Below are 20,793 nucleotides of genomic sequence, written 5' to 3'. Positions count from 1 at the left end.
GAAATGCTGTTGCTTAAAATGGCCGTGACTCTGAAATCTTACAGCCCTCTTTTTGTAGCAACATCTCTTCTTTTTATCCATAAAATTTCAAAAACCTCTTTCAAATTTTCACATTAAATCTCTGGCTGTAACTTCTGTCTAATCTTCCTGTAAATTCCCTGCATATGTTCCATGACATTTCTAATGTCAAATCCCACCTGAAAGTAAAATAGTCCTCAAGCATATACTCTCTTTTTCAACCTTTTATTGCTAATGGTCTTGGGTGTTTTTGTCTGAAGGCATGTGAGCTGCTATCCCTTTCAATTTAATACCACCTTCTGCTACCTCTGAGCTATGCACACTGTTCCGAGAGGCTTAGCCTATCCTCAGGGATTCTCCATTTCCTCAACTTTTCTTGCAGAAATTGATTAAATCATTCTTTTTCCCCCTCACCACAGATTGGGGCCATAGTGCTAACCTTCTGGCTAGGTTTTCCTCTCGAAGGTTCTAACAACACATTATGTTCTAGTTGCTGTAGTGAGTGGTTTAAATGGATTGCTTTCTTACAGTTTGTCTGCAAACTTGTACAAATCTGACAAGCCTGCTTTTAATGAAATGCCAGTTTTATCCTATTTGCTGTGCTACTGAGGTGGATGCTTAAACCCTTTAAGGGGTAGGGTCTGATTTGAAATCTTTAAATAAAACAGAGTGTGTGTAAATAAAACAGAGCTTTATGAAATAGCTGGATTTCTCAGGAGGCATCCGCATTCAAGATCAGTCCCAGAGTGCATCCTCTAGTCTTGTTTCTGTATGTGTTTTACCAGCCTTGAACTCTGCTATCATTTGACCAAAAAAGCTATATAGTTTCTTTGAACTAGTTTGGTTTCACAGACAAACTAGGATTGTTTCTTGCAGCAAAGTTGATTCATTTGTCTGATGGAAGGATGCGGTTTCAAAAGGCAAAAAAAACCAAACTATCAGAAGTTTGCTTGATTTTTTTTTTAAGTATTTCATCTTACAGTATGAAAAATTAATGCAGAGATTGCAATCTGTCTCCAGCTGGCAGTTGTTGGATGTCAATGACAGTGGGGATGGGAATGGATTCGGTGTCTGTGCAGAAGACTTCAAAAGTGTGATGAGAATGTTTTCTGCCACAGTTCCCAGTCTGACTCTGACAGAATTCTGTTGCTGCTGCTCATGTCCTGCACCAGGAGGGTATGGAGCAGTCACTTGGTTTGTCTTGCTACTTGTGGTGAGGTTCAGCCAGCATGGTTTTGACAGAGTTTATTGATCAACTGTAGTACCTCTTTTTTTCATCCAAACAGGTACTGGGAGGGTCAGATTTGAGCCGTGAACCAGGTAAGTATGCCCTAGAGCAACTTGTTAAGGAACAGGGAAAAACAGACACAGAGTCAAAATGTTAAACAGTGAGGTATGAGGAGGTAGAGAAAAAGCTGATGAGCCTCACAGTGCTTGGGAAAGGAGGGGAAAAGGTGGATGCTGTAAGGCAGCCTGTAAGTGTGACTGGGGACCAGTTTGCCAAAGGCAATTCCCCCGATGGCAGATCAGTAGGGCCAGAATACGATCACCATACAAAAGGAGCACTTTTTAAAAAAGCTTTTCCCTACTATGAAGGAGCCTAGGGAGCATCATGCAGCAGAGCTCTTCACTATGACAGATCCATCAAAATCAAAGAATTGGAAAGAAACACAACAAATTGAGAAAGTGAAAAACAACAAATTGACAAAGTGAATGGCAGTGATAAAGTAGCAGATGGAATTCAGTGTAGGTAGACATAAAGTGACTTGTGTTGGGACAGGTTTTCTAATGCGCAATACCACCTGGAGATAGTTGAGCAGCACAGAGTCTGTTGAACTAAAATGCTCCTTCAGAATGCCTGTGCTTCCTTGCCATAAGAATACCAGAGAGCATAACACAGAGCCATTGGATTTAGCCATTTGCTGCTTTATTAGTCCAGCTCCAGACTTGCCCTTTTGGGAACAAACAGAGATGCTTTGCTCTCTTTGTATTCCTTCACAAGAGAGAGCTCTCTAGTCTTAAAGGATGTAAGCCAGCCTTGGGTGTTTTCTAGTGCCTGTCTTTGTGCCACATTGTCCTCTACAGTCCTGAGTTATTGGGAATACCCTAAATGTGCAGCTGGCCTGCCACCATCTTCATTAGTGGAGAGGCTGCCAGTTTACCCCACTGCTGTGCCATGTAAGATATTGTCCATCACCTTGGTGATAAAGAGCTGACTGTACCTCTCCATGTGACAGAAATAATATCATAGGTGTAAGCTACCTTATAAGATAGCCTTATCTGAGTAACACCACCTTTGCTCCTTTTTATGATGTTTCCAGCACCTATGGAGTCTACTAATTCTTTTTAAAGACAGCACCCTCTGACCATATGCCTGCTTTAGTTTTAGGTAGTTCTGCAGAAACAGGGAGTTGGATGCAATGATCCTGTGGGTCCCTTCCAACTCAAGGTACTTCTGTGACCTCTATGCAGCTAGCTCATAAGTTTAAAACATTGTTAAGCAGATTTTTGGTCTGAACCAAAGAGAATTCTGTTCCTGTCTTTCTGTATCTCCAAATGTAAGCAGGCAAATGAATAATTAGAAACCAAATCCAGTGGTTCCTGGCTCACTGTCAGTCTGTGTCTTGTTGGTACTGGTTACAATTCATAATCCTTCAGGGCTGTTGTACTGCGGTTTGGGTTTTTTTTGTTTTTTAATTAACAACACTCTAACTCTCAAGCACTATTTTGATTTTTTGACAAACCAATACAAATTTACAGTAAAAATTAATTAGGCCTGTTGATTGTCATTGTCTACTTCTTGATTGAACTTGATTATACCTCATCCTTTTGATCTAACCTCGTTCAGGTGATGAGTTGCATGCAGTAGCAAAGTGCAGTGAGCACAAAACTATGCCCCAAAAGAATCATAGTTAAGGCTGAGGGATCTCCTCAGAGAGCTGACTAAGAAGCTTGGCCTTTGCTGAAATGCAGTAGATGATGCATGCAGAATTTAGTGTGATGGCTTTTTACAATGCTTTGTTTGAGCTATCCCTTCATTTGGAGATTATTTTTCTCCTGCAGCACAATATTTCTAGGGCCTACTGTGCTTCATATGAGACCATAATGAAGTTGCCTTGGAAAAAGAATCAGGCAGATATTTCAGGAATTTAGTACTAGTTATTAGTAGCGATCATCTGGAAGTATCTAAAGCAAACACAAACAACAATCAATCAGTGGCAGTGATGTGTCAGTGAGTGTAAGCAGAGGAGGGGGAAGCACTTGGAAGAGTTCAGAGTGACTGTGTATGAAACCAGACTACAAAGGAAGCAAATAGCTTAAAGAACATAAAATATGTATCCTATTGTTAACATTTTGTTGATATTTTATATTACAATTTTTATTTCAATGCTACATGGCCATGCTATAAACATTTAGGATAAAAGTTTGAGACTGTGAAAATTGGAACAAAATATATGTGCCATTGTAATGATTTTATATAAACAAATGTGGATGTGCTTAAAAACAAATGTTGTGATTTGCTTATAATACAGGATTTGCTGTTTCAAGATGACAAGCTTTAAGTACATATTAAAAAGAAGTTTTATGTTCAAAAGTTACTTGAGAGAAGACAAGCTGCATGGTTCAGCAAACCCACAGCCAATGCTCAATTTATTTATTTATTGCCTAGCATTACGACCCAACAGGCATCCCCTTATGCGTTTGCTTTATTGTAACACACTCAAAATGAGATGAAGGAAAACTAGGAAATAGTGAATTATGCCTGCAAACACCTTGATGGGTTGAAAATAAGAGAGAAATGTAAGACCTTTCACTCTGGAAACTGTTTTGAGGTATGGAGCCTATGAAAAATAGTGCTGATTCCTGAGGAGGGAATAACAGGATTGAGTGGGAACAGGTGACTTTTAGGAGTGGGCTTAGTTTATGGTAAAACCACCCCCTTGCATTACAGATAACCAAGGGTAGGTGGGAACTCGTTGGTTGGGTAGAGACATTCCTGCTGGGCAAAGATTAGATTATCAGTGGGAAAAAAAAAGATCCAGTGGTCAGGAAAAGATTAATGGGGTCTTTGAAACCATTAGGGATCTAAGAAGCTCAGGATAAGGCAGTGTGAGGAAAGGGGAGTGGGAGGTGAGGAACAGAGGCTGAGGGAGAGCGTGCAGTGTTGGGGCTGCTGCACTTGTGGAGTGAGGAATTGTGGACAGCAGAAAATTCAGCTGAAGACAGAACTGGGGAGCAATGAGCTCTGGAAGGTGTAACCAGTGATGAGGTCTGCAGGGGAGACAAACAGGAGAAAGAAGTGGCAAATGAGCAGAAAGTGCACAAAGCAAGCAGGAGGATGGGAGGTGGCTGAGGGGCCACAAATAGGCAGCAAGTACAACAAGGACTGAATGAAGGTGCTGGGATCTGAATGTCCAAAGGGGAGTTTCCATGGTCGGGGTGGCACTCAGGAGCAACTGAGAAAACTGACAGCTGAGGTGAGGACATGGAGGAGAGGCTGCTCTTTGCAGCAGCTGTGGCGTGTCGGTATGCTTGTAGTGACTTGTTGGTAAAATATGAAGGAGTTCTTGCACTCAGTGCCTGCATGTAGCAATCTGAGTGCCACTCCCCATACAAAGGGAAATTTAGACAGTGCACAAAGTCCCGGGGGAAGTGACTTCAGGGGTCTTTTATGGCTATCTCCAGGGATAACAGGGAATGTAATTAGACTTCAAAGCCCTCTCTTGCACAGAAAATAATTTTAGATGGTGACTTGGAAATAGGGCAGAACCCCATCCATGCAGAACTGAGGAGAAAAGGTTGAGGAGGTCAGAAAGATGCAAGTGCCCACGGTGTGCTGCACCAGAGAAGGGGCTGAAGGGAGAACTACAAGGACCTCACAGCGTACAGAGCTCTCTGGTCACACAGCCAAGCAGCACACAGATGATACTCAGAGGGGGCTGAGCAAGAAGGAGTTAACCAGTGTTTCGGCATTTCAGCCAAGTGCAGTGCTGCTATGAACCGCTGATTTGACAGCTTTTGATATGGAGGATTACTTTTTTTGCTGTCCCTCTTCTCTGTAGCAGAGCTGTCCCGTGGTGCCCGGTGTCCATTCCCAGCCTGTCTCTCCACTCGCTACGGGAGCGCTCACTGTGCAGGGGCGCCTGCCCGCGCTCACACGGATCCCTCCCGCCAGGCCCACTGGCCAGCCCTCCTTGGGTTACAGCTTCTGCCTCCCGAGGGATGGATTTCAGCTCACCGGCCGAGCCAAGCGCACTTTGCCGTTCCCAGGGTGTCAAGCTCCTTTCGCAGGCTTTCAGTATAAGATATTTAAAAGAAGTCCTTGCCTAACCTAGTGCGTTCCTGGTATCGATGAATTTGAGATTGCGGCTCTCTGCCACGCTTCATCGGTCATACTAGACCAGGCTCAGTTTACATCAGAGGCAGAGTTTCCTCCAGGCACTGTCGTTTGAGCCATTCCTACGCACGGGTGTCGAGGGCAAAGCGGGAGGGACAGGTGCAGAAGCCGTGCTGCGCTCTCAGACCGACGGGGAGCGGGCTCAGGCTCTGCCCGAGCCCCGCTGCGGGGCCACAGCTGCCCGGCACGGCGGCCGCTGTCCCGCGGGAGTCCCGAGGGAGCCGGGAGGGGCCCCAGGGAGCGCCGAGAGTGCCCCGGAGCAGCCCGGGGGAAGCGAAGCCGTCTGGTGCCACCTCCCGGCTACGCCGGCCCCAGCGGCCCTGCCGCGCTCGGAGCTCCTCCCGGGCTGAAACTCATCTCGGGGTCATTATTGCTAGGCAGAAACTGGTAAAGTAATGTTAGCGCCCCAGGAGTATCGTTTCTGCTCCTTCCCCCTTATACTTCTAAGTTGTGCCTTTTTAATGCACTTTAAGAAGCATCATAGAATCCTGTAGTGAAAGGTCTCTTATTTTCATAAAGCGCAGAGTGGCTGTGGCTGCACTACTGGACAATTACTTAACATAATGCATCGCCAATAGCCATGGGTTAAGTGGGAGGAAAGAACTTAGGCTAATTTGGTGCTTTTCATAGAGCTGAGCTGCTAACAGCTGAAGAATCACCCCCACTATCTGCAGTTGATGTAAATGTGGATTTTTATTTTTAAACAAACCTTTTCATTAAATCTTTCTGGGCAGTGACTAGACTGTGTGGCAAGATGTGTATGTTGTGTAGTTTTGCATAAATGTGTGGTTTGTACCAGCTGATGTAAAAACTCAGGTTTTTGTCAGACTTGGGGTATAGGCCCAAGTAACTACATACAGGGAGCAGAAGCTTCATTTTAGCTGCAATGTAACAATTCCGTCAGAGCAGGTCTATCTTTTGCGGAATTAGAGACATCATTAAAACGTGTATCCGAGCAGCCTCAAACAAGGGCAAGGACTGTTTTCTGTCTGGGGAGAGATGAAGGCAGGGGGAGGCGCAGCAGCCAGCCCTGCTGGGGTCCCACCCCAGGCACTGCTTTGCTCAAAGAGCAATTCAGCCCAGTGAGTCTCTGCTCCAAGGACTCTGTAGAGCAATGGGGGGAGCACAGGAAGATGGTACCAAATAAATAAATAAATAGCTTCTTTCCCATCATCCACCATACTTGATTGTGTTTTTTTAGTTTCTTCTCCAGCAAATAAAGCAAAGGGAAGAGACCACACCAGAAGATGAATCGCACTGTCTTGGCTAACTATTCCTGCTAAGCTTGAATAGGTTTGCAAAACAGACATGTAGAACCCAAGCAAGAAGGGCGAAATAATTAGAGTTGGAATGTGGGGCTTTTGTCCCTGCTGTAATTGTCCCTGGGCCAGATGAGAAACATTAGACATCCAACAGGTGATGTTTTCAGATGAAAGAACTGAACAGTTCCTCCTTTCTCTAAAGGCTACATACTTTTCCTATCTAATCAGTGATACAAAATGGGGAGGTGCTGACACAAGCAGGAATAGCCGATTACCTCATCAGTATGGCAGCAGGTCTCCCTTTAAAGTGAGCAATTAATTGTGAGTCTGGGAGGTTTTGTTTTGCTTTTTAATTCTGTCTTCAGTGCAGGAACCTGCAAGCACCTGTCACGTATGTTCTAGTCTTATTTTACATCTACATTGAGGCCGAGCAAAATGTTATTTGCTACTAGTCTCTAACCAGCTCCACTGCTGTTCCTGCAATCAAAACAAATGTAAAGCAAGTAACTCCGGTTGCCAGCATTTTTTCACTCATGTGGCTTTGATTTAAGAACTTAAGGAAGCTGAATCACCACAGCTAAATGTAACAGTGTGTACATAACCATGAATAGCAAGAGCTTCTTGTGAAAAACTTAAGAGCATTTCTTCTGTTCCCTAGCAGAAAGGGAACAGAAGAAATGCTCTTTCCCCCTATGTGGGAAAAAACTGTAATTTCACAGAGGTGACCAGTAGAGCTGCAACAGAACTGTTCAAAAGAACCTTTAGAGCAAGTGGGAAAGCAACCCCCTACAATGCACTGACGTGTTTCTTCTATCTCTTTCAAAGTACCCTCCCCCAAAAACTTTGTAATGGCTGTGGTTTGTTTTGTTGGGTTTTTAAAATGTGTATTGTGTAGTGAATTTGTGTCATGCTTTGCTTTAACAGTCCTTTGGATCGTAACTGCCAATAAATTTCATCTATAAAACATTATTAATCCCCCAGCTGCACAATTAAAGCACCGTCATTAACTACTGGCGCCACACTGTACCATGTCAAGTTAGAGAAACTGAAGCTACCACTAAAAGGTGAAGAGTGACTTCGAGTGTAACTAAAAACGAGTTGCTTACACTTCCCATACCGCACAGGCTAGAGGTCTCAGCTGCCAAGAGCCCTTGCCCACTCTTCTTTCTAGGAAGGCCCAGCCTGGAGCTTCCCAGGATCCACAGCTGCAGCACATTTCAGCATGGCAGATTTGGCCGCCTCCATTTACACTTCTGTCACAAGACCACAAGCAACAGGGCAGAGACAAAAGGGTGCAGGTTCCTTTCTTGAGGAGCTGGTGTGCTACTGAGATGAGTAATACCTCAAGGTAATCAAAAAAGAACAGTAAAAGTGCCAGCTGCGGGAAGTCAAGACACTTCCAGGATCATCAGATCAAGTCAATGTAATGATGATTTCATACTCAATTTAGAAATAAATTAATACCTCCCTTGAACAATATTATGAGCCAGTAGTGAGCCATAACTCATACTATTGGCTGCACTGGATATTCCTCTGTTCAGGAGTTTGGATGAGATGGAGCCTGGCCTTGAACTCTTGACTTGGGGCCAGTTCTGTTCTAATGTCACCATGCAAACCATTCATTTTCTGACATGGTCCTGCCTTTCCTAGTCTGACATCATAGCATACTTTTTACTCACTCCCTGCCATTTTTTTGGTGTAATTTCCTTTCTACCAAAATATTTTGGCATTATATCATCACTCTTGACTATAAACATCACGGTTATGCCAGCTAACAGGGGTAGGAGCTTTCTGAGATGGAGTCCATTTGTGTCTGATAGAGGTGAAATAATTAAAATTTCTCCCTCAGCACACATCTCTTAAGGCAGCTATCTTCAGAAACCCAAAAGCATGTCTTTTTCCTTGTCTAAAACATACATAAGTATGTTTGTCTCTTCCTAAAACAGAAATGAGAGGACCCTTGTATAGCAACCCAATTGCTCTTATGGCAGCAGATGAACAGTGGCTAGGAATACTGGACAGGTAAGATTATCACCAGTTCAATGTTCATGTGAGCACAATCCAAGTTTAGCTAGGACAGTATTTCTAAATGAGTGAATCCTGAGATTGACATTTTGTACTTGGTGCTGAGTAAACAAATGCATTGACCTGCATGCTATGAACTGTAACTGTGCTTTTGGGGATCTGGCCAGGAAACAGCAGTAAAACAGTACGAAGTAGGAATTAGGAAGGCTCAGAGGGGAAATTGTTTACAAGGGAGACAAGGAGGACAAGAAATGGAATTCCAGCTCCTGAGTTTTTTCTTCTAGATAACTGCTACTGTTTGGAGCCATAAAGGTCAGGCAGTCCTTATGCAGCCATGCTTCCTGCACTCCTCCCACTCAAGTGTCCTGCACTCATTCCTCCTCCCCAGGTTATGGCTCCCTCCATGGTTGGAGCTGGTTCTGGGCAGGCCTTTTGCCTCTTCACTCTCCACATCAGCTACTTCCACGCCTCTGTGTTTGACATTAATTCTGGACACAGAAATCCCTCTCCATACTGTGACAAGTCCCCTGAAAATCTAAGTTGCTGGTCTGAATTACCATTTAAGGCATTAGTCATTTAAGGAAGCTTGTCAGGATCACCAGACAGCAATAATATGCTTCTTAAATGCAAATAGTCTCCTAAATTAAAAAAGTCTTCCATGACCCATTTTTCTCTCTGTTGTAGCTGGATTTTCTGAGGATTCAGCACAATCAGGATCAATAAGACAATGACACAAGTTTAGCAATTGCTTTGTGAGATTAGGTTAATATCACATAAAAAATGGTTCTCAGATTCTGCACACAGACAGGTTTATGTAAAATATATAAACATTTGTCCAAGTTGTTACAGATTGCATAAATATGGCATTTTTACTGTTGCATTTACAGATGTGCATGTACAATGATGTGCAAATAATCACAATCTGATTACAATCTTTGAAAGGTACTTGAACCTTGCATCCAAGTAACGCAATGAATGAAAAATGCCCACCAAAGAATTTAAATAGCAAACTTATAACATGATTTAAATTCATAACAAATTTCAATGTCTTATCAGTAAAACTTTCACACATTTAAAATATTTTGTATTCAGTTTATTTGTATATGTCAAAATACATTTTTTTTCCAAAATAGTGGGTTTTGCAACTAGTTTCATGCAGATACAAGGTCTGCTCAGTACTACCAATAAAATCAATATAGCACAGTAGCCATTCATTTTTAGATATAAAGAATAAATAACCTAAATATAAAACACTAAAATATTAGAAACACGTATTTAATCATTCACAGGCACCCAAACTTTACCAAATATAATCCAGAATATGCCTAACTGTCTTGTAACAGAACTCAATATGTTGCAGCCATTCAATTCTTTATGTTAGCATAAGACAATGGAAGTCCCTATGGTTCAGACCCACCTCTCATCCAGATCAATTACAATAAGATATCTCAAACTATCCGTGTACCTTTAAAATCAAAAATCCTGAGCTTGGTAGTAAGAGCATAACCTTACATCTTCAAAAAACCAATCAACAGAGAGAGGACATCATGTCTTCCTTACCAAAACATATCCCACCCCTGTAAAGCTAACCCTCCCTCCCCCCCAAGTAGGCAGTAGGACACAACCTTTTTAAATGAAGGGGTACAAATTCACATTTAATATAGTATACAATATAATCCATAATACAATAGCTACTACAAGCTTTACAATGTACAATTTGTTTTAATGGCTGATCTGTTCAGTGGTTTTAGGCAATAAACTATGTGCCAATAGGATGTCATATTTTGAATGGTTTAGTGAAAATATAAAAGCTGTTCCTAACAAAAACGATCTTCACTTAAGTACTTTTTTGTTTTTAAAGGCCACTGAAATGTATAAAATGGTCTGACACGGTGTTATCAAATTGGATGCCTTCTCACATGGCAACAACAGTGCATATAAACATTATTGTGAGTGTAATGGGTTATGCTTTTCAAATGATTTAGTACATTACTTTGGCTAGCACAACAGTTTTGGACAGCACTCAGATAAATATAGGTATGTGAAATGTAGTGAAGCAGTTATATTTATGCATTTTTTTATTATGGTGAACACTATCAAATGAAAAAAAATGGGACAAAAAGATAATAAAGTTTTTATATAGTTTAGACCTTTTGTAAAGATAGGGCTCCATACAATGTACAATGCCTAAATTCTTTATACCATAAAAATTAACGAACTTTGTTAAACACACTATTCTGGATAGCCTAATTTGCATTAACAGACATTTGCAATAGGGAAATATATTCAAGCATGCCACGTGGTGGTCTGAAAAATCAAACCAGTACACATTTATATATACAGCATCACTCAGTACCTGCTCAAATGAATGTGACGATTACAGGATCTAACGTCTTTCACTACAAACTTCTTTTTTTTTCTTTTTTTTTTTTAAAGTGACCAATAAAGGCAGAAAACAGGACTCTTAAAATATTTCTAGTTTCAACTGACTTTTAAAGCATTTTGTATAGGAAGTAAATGCATATTGCACAAACAGTGAAAGCAAATGTTCCACCAAACATCTCTGTTCCAGGTGGTTGGACAACACAATTCTAGTTAGCTACACAAATTATGTAATTTAAAAGGGTGTGTGGTCTCTGCAAATGGTAAAGCTGTGAAAACACTGTACAAGAAAATCTGGTACACGAAAAATTAGAAGGGAAAAAAATCCAAACTTAAATCTTAAAGAAAAACTGAGTATAGGAAAAAAATGGGAATTGTGGCACAACAAAAATGTTATTGAGTAACTGTCGTCTGTGAGAGCTGAAAGCTTTTGTTGATGTAAAGTGTTTATGTACAACTAAGGCTTACTGGTTAAATATCTGAGGCGTATCTGGCCTTGAATACTTTCCTTATTATGCTGTGGCTGTAAACAAGATTTCTCAGTCATTTTATCTTCTCAGCAGCTGCATTTTAACAGAAACAATGATCTTGATACAAAAAAACACACAGGTAAGAGGGTGTTTGGCAGGATATCTGAAAATGACAGTCTCCGAAGGATCTTCCCACACTTCCAGTGACTGCCATACCATGGTCCACTGGAGTTATTAGTGATGTGCAATACCATTACTTGCTGCTGCAGTAAACCTTTTATTTGGAAAGTTTGCTTATAACTCTGATCAAGGCCCCATTTTCATCTTTTAGCCTCTGGTTGTCTGCCTTCAGGTCTGGTAGCATCTATGAAAAATGAAACAGGGTGGTTATTTGCTGTTACACCCCAAGAAAAAGCAGCAAGACTAGACAAGGACTGTGAGTAAAAATCTTTATTCAGCTTAATTATCTTGGCAGTTCTCACACTTCATATCAGCAGTTCAGAAAAATCTCCCCTTTTAGCATAATACATTTAAGGGTTAGAGATTAGAAGTTTTCATTTGCTTCAACTAGATGCACTAAAACTCAGTGGTGCAGATGACCAGCCTCTGACAAAAGCATTTATAGTAGCATGAGGAAAGTAATGAAATACTTCAAATTCCAGGGGGGAGGAAGGGGGGCAGAGGGAAATTAACTACCAACAATTTAAAGAGGCTTGTCTATACTGCACTTGCAGAATTTCAAAAAAACATGCTGTGGCTAAGCATCTCCACCACTGTGCCCTTGGATGATTTCATCCTGATCAGATACAGTGTGATTCAGCTTGTTAGCTCATAGCATTAATCCTCCAACCACTTCCAAAGTCATGTTGAAGCACACATCCTGTAATTTGAGATCATGTCCCTGAATAGCATAGTTCACACAAGATCAGATCACTGAAACAGATCACAGCAACACCAGGCTACACACTCAGGCAGACAGGTTAGGGATCGGCAAGTTATGGCTGCCAAAAGAGACAGGTGACACACAAGCACAAAAGCTGCAAGGCAGAAGCCAAATGAGGTGAGAGTTGGACAGGATCAGATAGGAAAGGAGGACAAGTCAGGGCACAGAAGTTGGTACTGGGAGAATTCAGCTTCCAGAGAAACCAGAAATTATCTCGGCAGTTCTCTGTCTCTACATTCACACACTGATAACAAACGACCTATCACACTCACAGCTAAATTACACCTATGGATTCTAGCAGGGGTTTCACACAGGAGGTAACACCTATTCCTGCACAGTGGTTACTCAGTAACCTCAAGTGCAAGAGTATGCAGGAAGTTCAGCTACCAACCTACCTGACACCTGTTACCTTCTTCTTCATTATTTTTTTGGCACTATTTATTTTAATTTTATTTAAGCAAAATTATACTTTCAACCCCATTATATTCAGAACATTATAATGGAATAGAAAGAACTAGGAAGTTTAAAAATGCAGGGTCAGTTAACTGTGCACTAGAGGTTTCATTTTTACATTTCCTGTCCACACTCACTTCACTGAACTGCAGACTCTTTCAAAGTGAATCTACTAAGCTTCTCGATCTCCCTGTAGTTTATTTCCCTGCAAATACCAAAGTATGTGAAAGGAAGTTGACAGGAGATGATAAGAAGAAAAAAGGTGGTTTCTACAATTAGAGTAGTCAAAAATCATTCAGGTACCCTTGATTCCAACTCTGTTTTATGGATGAGCCAAGGGAAAGCCATCGAAGTTGAGCTCTTTAGAGTCACAGGGAAGCTTTCGTTATAGCCAAGTGAGAGCTGTGTTCTGAACAAAAAGAGCTGTAAAATGCTGATTACTTTCAAAAACTATGTAAATATGTTTAAAATTGGACAACATGAGTGATCTTTTTGCAATTGTTAAGCATTATTGTTAATGTCTAAGCTGCAAAAAATAACTGTTGTCCAAGATAGGGGTCATATCCAGACAACATGCATGTGTCTGCAAAAAATGGAACAGACATTTGTTCAGGCAAACCAACCAAAGGCTTTTCTTCCTCCTTTCCATTCTGCTACAGATTTCATACCAAAGGTACTGGGTGAAACCACAACAACCCTCATCTAGCCATGCACAGGGAATCAAGGGAGTCTGGTTTTGTACTGGTTAAATAGGTACCTTGAGTAGCATTGTGTGCGCATTCCAATGAAACCTCAAAGTAAACCCAGGAATGACACAGTTCTCTTTCAACATACTGAGCAGCGAGGGAGCTGCAGCCCACAATGGTTAATTACATAGAGACAGACCCACAGAGAAGCAGATTTTCTGGTGAACTACTTTAACAAAATCCACCGTTCAAAATTAGAGCTTTAACATAATCCAGTACCATTATATATCTGCAAATCTCAGTAGGTGGATTTTAATCTTGATTCAATTAATAGGTAGAATAGGTCTTAAGGAAATATTCTCTTTTATTGTGAGTCTACTAGAGCATAGGGGAAGAGACAAAAGGGTTATATGACAAGATAAAATGGCATGGAGTTGCACTAGGAGAGGTTTATACTGCATAGTAGGAAAAATTTCTTCACCAAGATGGCTGTCAAGCAAAACTGCTCACAGGGAAGTGGTGGAGTCACTATCCCTGACAGCATTTAAAAGATGTGTAGATGTGGCACGCAGGGCATGGTTTAGGGGTCATTGGACTGGGGCACTGGTTGGACTTGATGATTTTGGAGGTCTTTTCCAATCTGAATAATTCTACAGCTCTGTCAATATCAGGAGATTCATAAGGAAGGATAAACACATGTAACCTAAAATACTGACACTTCTCATCAATACTAATCCCCACATACTTTAAACAAATCTCTTGGAGCAGTGCATTTCTATGGGTACTCAAACTTCTCGTGAGGTGACACCACACACCTTTAATGTCAAGAGGGAGGAAAAAAGGCCTTTGTAGCAAATTCAATAAAATTACAGTAACACACTGCACTTTGAATTCCAATTTGCTTCTCACTAAAATAGCAAAGTATCTTCCTGTGATAAGATTCGATTAAAAATGCACTATTTTGTCTGTCTGTATCATGACTAGCTTTGGAGTATTATAATTTAGCAGTACTATAACTTTGCAGTATTTTAATTTAGCAAATCGTGATTCAATAATCATCTGATATAAGTGGAGCCATCTCAGATCTGTAAAGTAATAACCATGTCTGTGTTTGCTGGAGGATTTACCAGTTTGTACACACAAAACAACTTGGTTAATAACGATTACAAAAGAACTGCTCAGGTACCTGCTCAGATTACTCAGGCACACTGCTATTGTTTACCTACCACCATACTGTCAAGGTTCCTGATGTGTGTCCACTGCTTCTCTTTTGCTGTTTAGGCTACTCAAGCTCCACAACCACCTGCCATTGAAAACTCCTGCTAGAGAGGAATACTGAATGGTTTTCTCTGGTTAACACCCCCAAAGGGCTCACCATGGTTAAAGGAATGCCACTGCTAGCAAAAAAAAAGACAGTATGGATATGTAGATGTGGACAGCAGTCTTTAGATTAGCTCAGTTGTGTTGAAAAACCACACTGTTTGCTGAGACTGGTGTAAGATGGACAGCCCTAAAGGGACTGCTCTGCCTCCTCATGCAGCAGTGTGCTCCTGCTGCTTTCTGCACAGTTAATTTAGTGATCCAACAATACTGGGGTGAGATGGATCAAGTACTATTATGAACAAAGGGATTTGTTTTCAGCCAGGTCAGCGAGCTGACTTCACTTCCTCAGAAGGGTTAACACAAGGGAGCATTGTGGAATGCAGGGCCTGGATGAGGAACACCACATCCTAATGTTAGTCCAATTCCATAAAGACACCAAGCAAAAGGATAAACCTCTTCATTTCAGGCCTCTTAGTGGGGAAAACCCAAGATCAGATTCTGAGCAGAATGCACGCTCATTGTGTTCCTTTCCAAGTGGGAAGGGGGGTAGATGAAAGGAAGCAGTTTAGCAAGAGTCACTGTGCAGAAGGCTGGTTTGTTTTTTTCCAACTACACATCTTAAAAGCTCACTGTAAACTCCAGCCTAGACACTTGTTATATTTAAGAGGACAAAAGGCATATAGATTTGGTTTAGAATGAAACCACATTTTATCCTTATGTAAGTTTTGAACCTTCCATGGCTTTCTGTAACATTCCTAAAATAACACTAAGAACAACAGACTAGCATTGTTTTCCAAGATGAAACTCAAAGCAGTTCATACTCTTATCAAAAGGGATCTGAACCTATCTGACACACTAGGCAGAGTTTGTTTTGTGTCTGTGATTTTACAGTCCATGCACTTTAGGACTCTCATCCACACTGGGATGCCTATATGTATAGCAATATAAATCAATGATCTTAACTCTGTGCTAGAACTGCATGTTTTAAATTGTCTATGTAAAAATAAGGATTGGCAAGACTCAAATGGGAAGTTGAAGTGAAAACAGTAATCACCTTGAAATTCCAAGACATTTCCGAAAAACAATACTTTAGTCCCCTCTGAAACACTGAAATACACAAATGTAAGAAAAATGGTTGCTAATGCAGCCATTCAGGAATGCACAGTATTGAAACCAGTTCTCAAACACTCTTTTTGTTGATACTAAACTTTTATCAACTCTATGCGCTTAAACCAAACTGCAGAAACAAAGCTTAAATCTGAATTTCAATTTGTTAGAAACTAGAGGCAAATCTATTTGAGCATTTACACAAACATCAAAACAAGAGACTGACTTCAGTGTATCCTCATGCAAACCCAAATCCTTTCGGCTGTTGCCAAGATTTTAACATGTCAAAGGTCTCCTAGATCCTTGCCAATTTATTTTCAAGGACAAGCTTCAGTGCTAGCAGGGACAATACCACACCACTCCAGCACATCTGCAACACCTCCAGCTTGTACACTGGGCACCATGCTTTAGCTGTAGCCACACCTCCAGAACCGAGCAACACTGAGTCAGTTTCTGACACACAAGTGTTAATAGTAAAATTCTGCCCAAGCACAAACTGAATGTCAACACCTGCCTGGCTAAACAAAGGAGAAGGAAGAAATTACAAGTCCACAGAGCGCAGTTGCCTACAGGACCCTGACAACTTGGCAAGCACTCGGGTCAAGGCCCTATTCTCAGTCACCAGTCGCTCATTTATGTGTTTCAAAGATTCAATCTGCTTTATTTGTTGCAGCTTCTGCAGGAATCAAAGAAATAGGAGTGAAAATGAGAAAAAACCCCACATGTATATTAGATGAGCAGAACCGAAAGAAAACTTAGAAGAAACAGTCCTGTTTAAAGTAAATAAGCTGCTGTGAAAGGAAAGCATCAAACAAGTGGCACATTCTTGAAAAGCAATCTAAGTACCAGTAGTGATTAGTCACAGCTTTCCAAAACAGTTCAGGATGCATTAACAATGAGAGCTATTCCTGGAATTCTTCACTTAATATCCTAATTGCACAAACTGAATCTCCTATTCAAAACCCTGTACATAATGACACGTTTAACAGACACTTTTAAACAACTATGCATCAAACTATGGGAAGAATATTTCATCTTTAATTTAAAACTTTCACTTCTTGCTTATTGAAAGCAAACTTTTGGAAAAAGCAATATATATGTATTCTCTATTTTTATCAGAAGCCTTGCTTTCCCTAGAAGCTCACATCCTGTCTTCTATTCTTAGGCAGACCATTATTTTCCTCTATCATAGTTTGTTTTTTCTGTATTTCACTTCTGAAGACCCTTCAAGGAATCACAGACGTTGTGTCCTGCCTCACAGCAAACTATTTTGGCCTGAATCCAAGGGAGCCAGAGGCATCACATTTGCTGTTCTGCCTGTCAGCTTCAATTACTTCAACAGAACCTGGTGTATGTATTTTAATGAAAAGTATTTGGAAGTTTATGCCATTTCCAAGCACCAGAGGGAGCTCAAAAATGAGCTTAAAAGGAAACTTCTTATTAAGCAGTACAAATTTGACAAATATCAAATGTCAAAATAATGGTATTTTCACATTCCACTTAAATTCTATGAATTTTGTAGGCCATATGCAATGTTTATATGAAAGGACATAATAGAAAATAAACCTACCCAAATTCTCACCCTTCTTAATGATATCAGAGTGTTTAACATTGATAAAGACTGGTTCAAAAACGCAAACAAACAGAAATGTAATTTATTTAAAAAAGAATATTGCTTCTGAGATTCACTTTATACATAGGTGAAAAAAGCAGAAATCAATATGCTAACAATCACTCATCAACAGCTCAAATCTACCTACTGCATTTTGTTAAGTAAAACCTGATTCACACTACACAAACAGGAGATTTTCTATCAACATTGTAATATGCCATCTAATTAATAAAGAGCATGAGATAAAGACTGAAACAACATTTAATGCTTAAATATCTATACAAGTATATGCTACCACTATTTAATAATAATGGATTTTAATAATAGTAATTATAAATAAAACTAAGGAGTATCACATCAAAATTGTAGACTGCTATTCCATCTTGATTAGCTTAAGATATGTTTCACCCTAAGCACCTCTGAATGTTTCTTGTTAGCCATGTTATAGAATCCTAGAACTCAGCACCTTCTTCGCAATTGTACCCGTACAGCTGCTTATGCCAGAGCACAGCTTTGCTACAAGCTGTGTGACAGGAGTGACTCTGACATGCAGCTGTAACTTAGTTATTCTCTGGTGAAATTACAGAAACCAGTAATACTGGTTGTTGTTATAATAGTAATAGTAATAGTAATAGTAATAGTAATAGTAATAATAGTAATAGTAATAATAATAATAATAATAATAATAATAATAATAATAATAATAATACCAGTAAGACTACATGTCTTACTGACATAGTAATACACTTTGTAACTAATAGTGTACTAATGTACTTACTTTCAGTTCTTCTTCCATTTCAGATATCCTTCTTTCTAGCGCCCTTCTTTCCTAAATCAGAAGATGTGTGTTAATGCTGAACAACAGAATGTTTTAAAAATTACAGCTTGTAAATACTGTGGTAACAGTGAAATACTTCAAGTTTCAAAGACCATACAACCAAAAGCATAGTGTGGACAGAAAACTTGTGACGGCAGTGATACATAGAAATTTGGTCAATATGGAATTTTAATATCCAAAGAGGAAAGACAGAGAAATTCATATCAAGTCCTACAAAAAATACACCTTCCTTTTCACTAATTTAGAAAGGTTTTAAGTATACAACTTGTTTGGATTTATTTTTCATGAGCTAGGCTTTTGTAAGACCTTAATATCCAAGAAATGCAGAAAATTATCAGAAACAAACAAGAATATTAAAAGATACAAGCACAAAAGCATAAGTTTTCACAGGCAAACAAAGGTAGCTGAAACATCTGTCTCAGCTCGGTGGGATCTGTCCACACTCCAAACTGCAACAGTTGATACAACTGACACTATAGGACTTAGCTCAGTACCAAAGAAATCTAGTTACATGAGATCAGCTGCTTCTTGAGAAAATGTTTCTTGAATATTTTCTGCATTTCTCGTATAGTTTAATTTTCCTTTTATTTCCCTTTTTACCTGAGAAACAGGAGAAATTATCCTTTGTATAAGAACTTGATTACACTGACTATATAACAAGCCAGCTTATGGAAAGTTAGCTTAGGGTTTTCTATACTACACTGCAGTCTGCAGTGCAGATACATTTTTATTTTGTTTAAACCTATTTTTCAACACATCTAACAGATGAGCAATAGACTCTGGGGTTTATAGCTTGATTGCTTGCTTTCCTGTGTCAGACGATGCAGTGTATCTCATTTAAAAGCAGCTGCAGTTATCAGTACTCTACATTCAGATTTTTTTCCAGAGGGTGAGAGGCAGAAGCAACAGATTATTGCAAAGTGGACATATGCATCTGCATACAATGGTGTTATGCAAACAGCAAGCAGCATTGACTGAGTGTGTAAAACTTTGGTTAGATCATACCGCCCAGTAGATACTGACTCTTGCCGGACACCTTTCAGATATAAATCATTTGAATTTAGTTTAATCACAGTGCAGTTATACCCCAACATTTTCCCATTATAGCAAACAACTTTAATTTTTATCAAAGTAATAAATATATTACTGCAGTTGTTACTACTGAATGTATTTAACTCTTTCAAAATAAGACTTTTTTTATAATGATTGTAACGAGCATAAGTACCAGTGAGTTAACGGGCTGCAATTAACTAACAAAAATACCACACTGTCTTACAATATCTATAATTTAATCTGTTACCTACTAGTTTTACAAAATAACATATATGATGTGTTCTTATATTAAGCAATATTCAACAATTTTTTCTATTACCAAGAGATGAATGATCAAACAAATTTCAAAATCTCAGGTGTCTAGAAATTCTTAATACTTTGAAAGCATTTGCTTAACTAGCACGTTGAACTTGTCTATTAGCAATAAAAACCTATTCAGTAAAATCTTTAACTGACTTTTTATACTTCACATTATACAAAATAAACAAATAGACTGGTATAGGAATAACAGTCTTTGTAGAACTGTTTTGTCCCTATTATTTGAAGCTATGCTCCTCTTTCTCTTGAACTGCTTACTCTTTTAGGAACTGGTTTGAGGGATGCCAATGAAATAATGCGTTGCAGTGTCACTGAGAAGATTTGCCAGTTTTATTTGATTATTTCCTGGACTCAAAGAAAGCATTTGAAATCTATGAAGACTAAAATTTTATTATGTAACTCCTCAACTCTGTAAGGTCTGTCAAGGAACATTTGTAACTCACAAAAAAAAGAAAAAAAATCAGACATACACAGATATACACATATGAAAAACTGACCCCTCCAGCACTATACCATTTTTAAGAAGCAAAACCAGATGTATATGCCTACATATATTTGTATAATCAATAATACAAAGAAATACACCTCTCCACAATTCAAATTTCCAGCTGAAGAATTCTAAATTTGGGAAAGAAATTGTTTAAAGGTACCTATATTTTTCTGCTTTCTCATCCAGACTGAAACCTCTAAGTTTAAGTTTTGGTTTCAAGTCTTATTACCATGTCATACAGAATTCTGCAAAGGGCTGTTTGCTTATTTGGCAGAGTGACAGGTTGTTAAAGAAACCCTCATTTTTGCTCATGTATTGCTAGGACCTTGCACATGTGCTCTCATCTCTACCCCCATCCCCATGGAAATATCCCTTTCTGGTAAACAGTTTTCAAATGAACAATATTCACAATGTA

At 39.6% G+C, this 20,793-nt stretch overlaps 1 protein-coding gene across 2 annotated transcripts in view; it reads right to left on the bottom strand.

Annotated features, from left to right (window-relative positions):
• Positions 1-9,774: 9,774 nt before the first annotated feature.
• PPP1R12A (protein phosphatase 1 regulatory subunit 12A) overlaps positions 9,775-20,793 on the bottom strand; it is a 113,025-nt gene continuing 102,006 nt past the window's right edge. Inside the window, exons 24-26 of one of the 2 annotated variants that reach the window (XM_074539675.1) lie at positions 18,458-18,508; positions 16,582-16,743; positions 9,775-11,919 (exon numbers count right to left, since the gene is read on the bottom strand). In XM_074539675.1, coding sequence (XP_074395776.1) covers positions 16,609-16,743; positions 18,458-18,508 — 186 coding nt within the window. In that variant the 3' untranslated portion in view covers positions 9,775-11,919; positions 16,582-16,608. The remainder of the gene's footprint in view (positions 11,920-16,581; positions 16,744-18,457; positions 18,509-20,793) is intronic. The other variant, XM_074539672.1, reaches the window with a different exon arrangement.

Source organism: Zonotrichia albicollis, chromosome 4 (genome assembly GCF_047830755.1).
Source record: "Zonotrichia albicollis isolate bZonAlb1 chromosome 4, bZonAlb1.hap1, whole genome shotgun sequence".
Taxonomy (NCBI): Eukaryota; Metazoa; Chordata; class Aves; order Passeriformes; family Passerellidae; genus Zonotrichia; species Zonotrichia albicollis.
Note: the sequence above shows the minus strand (reverse complement) of the source record. Positions and strands in the feature narration are given on the sequence as shown.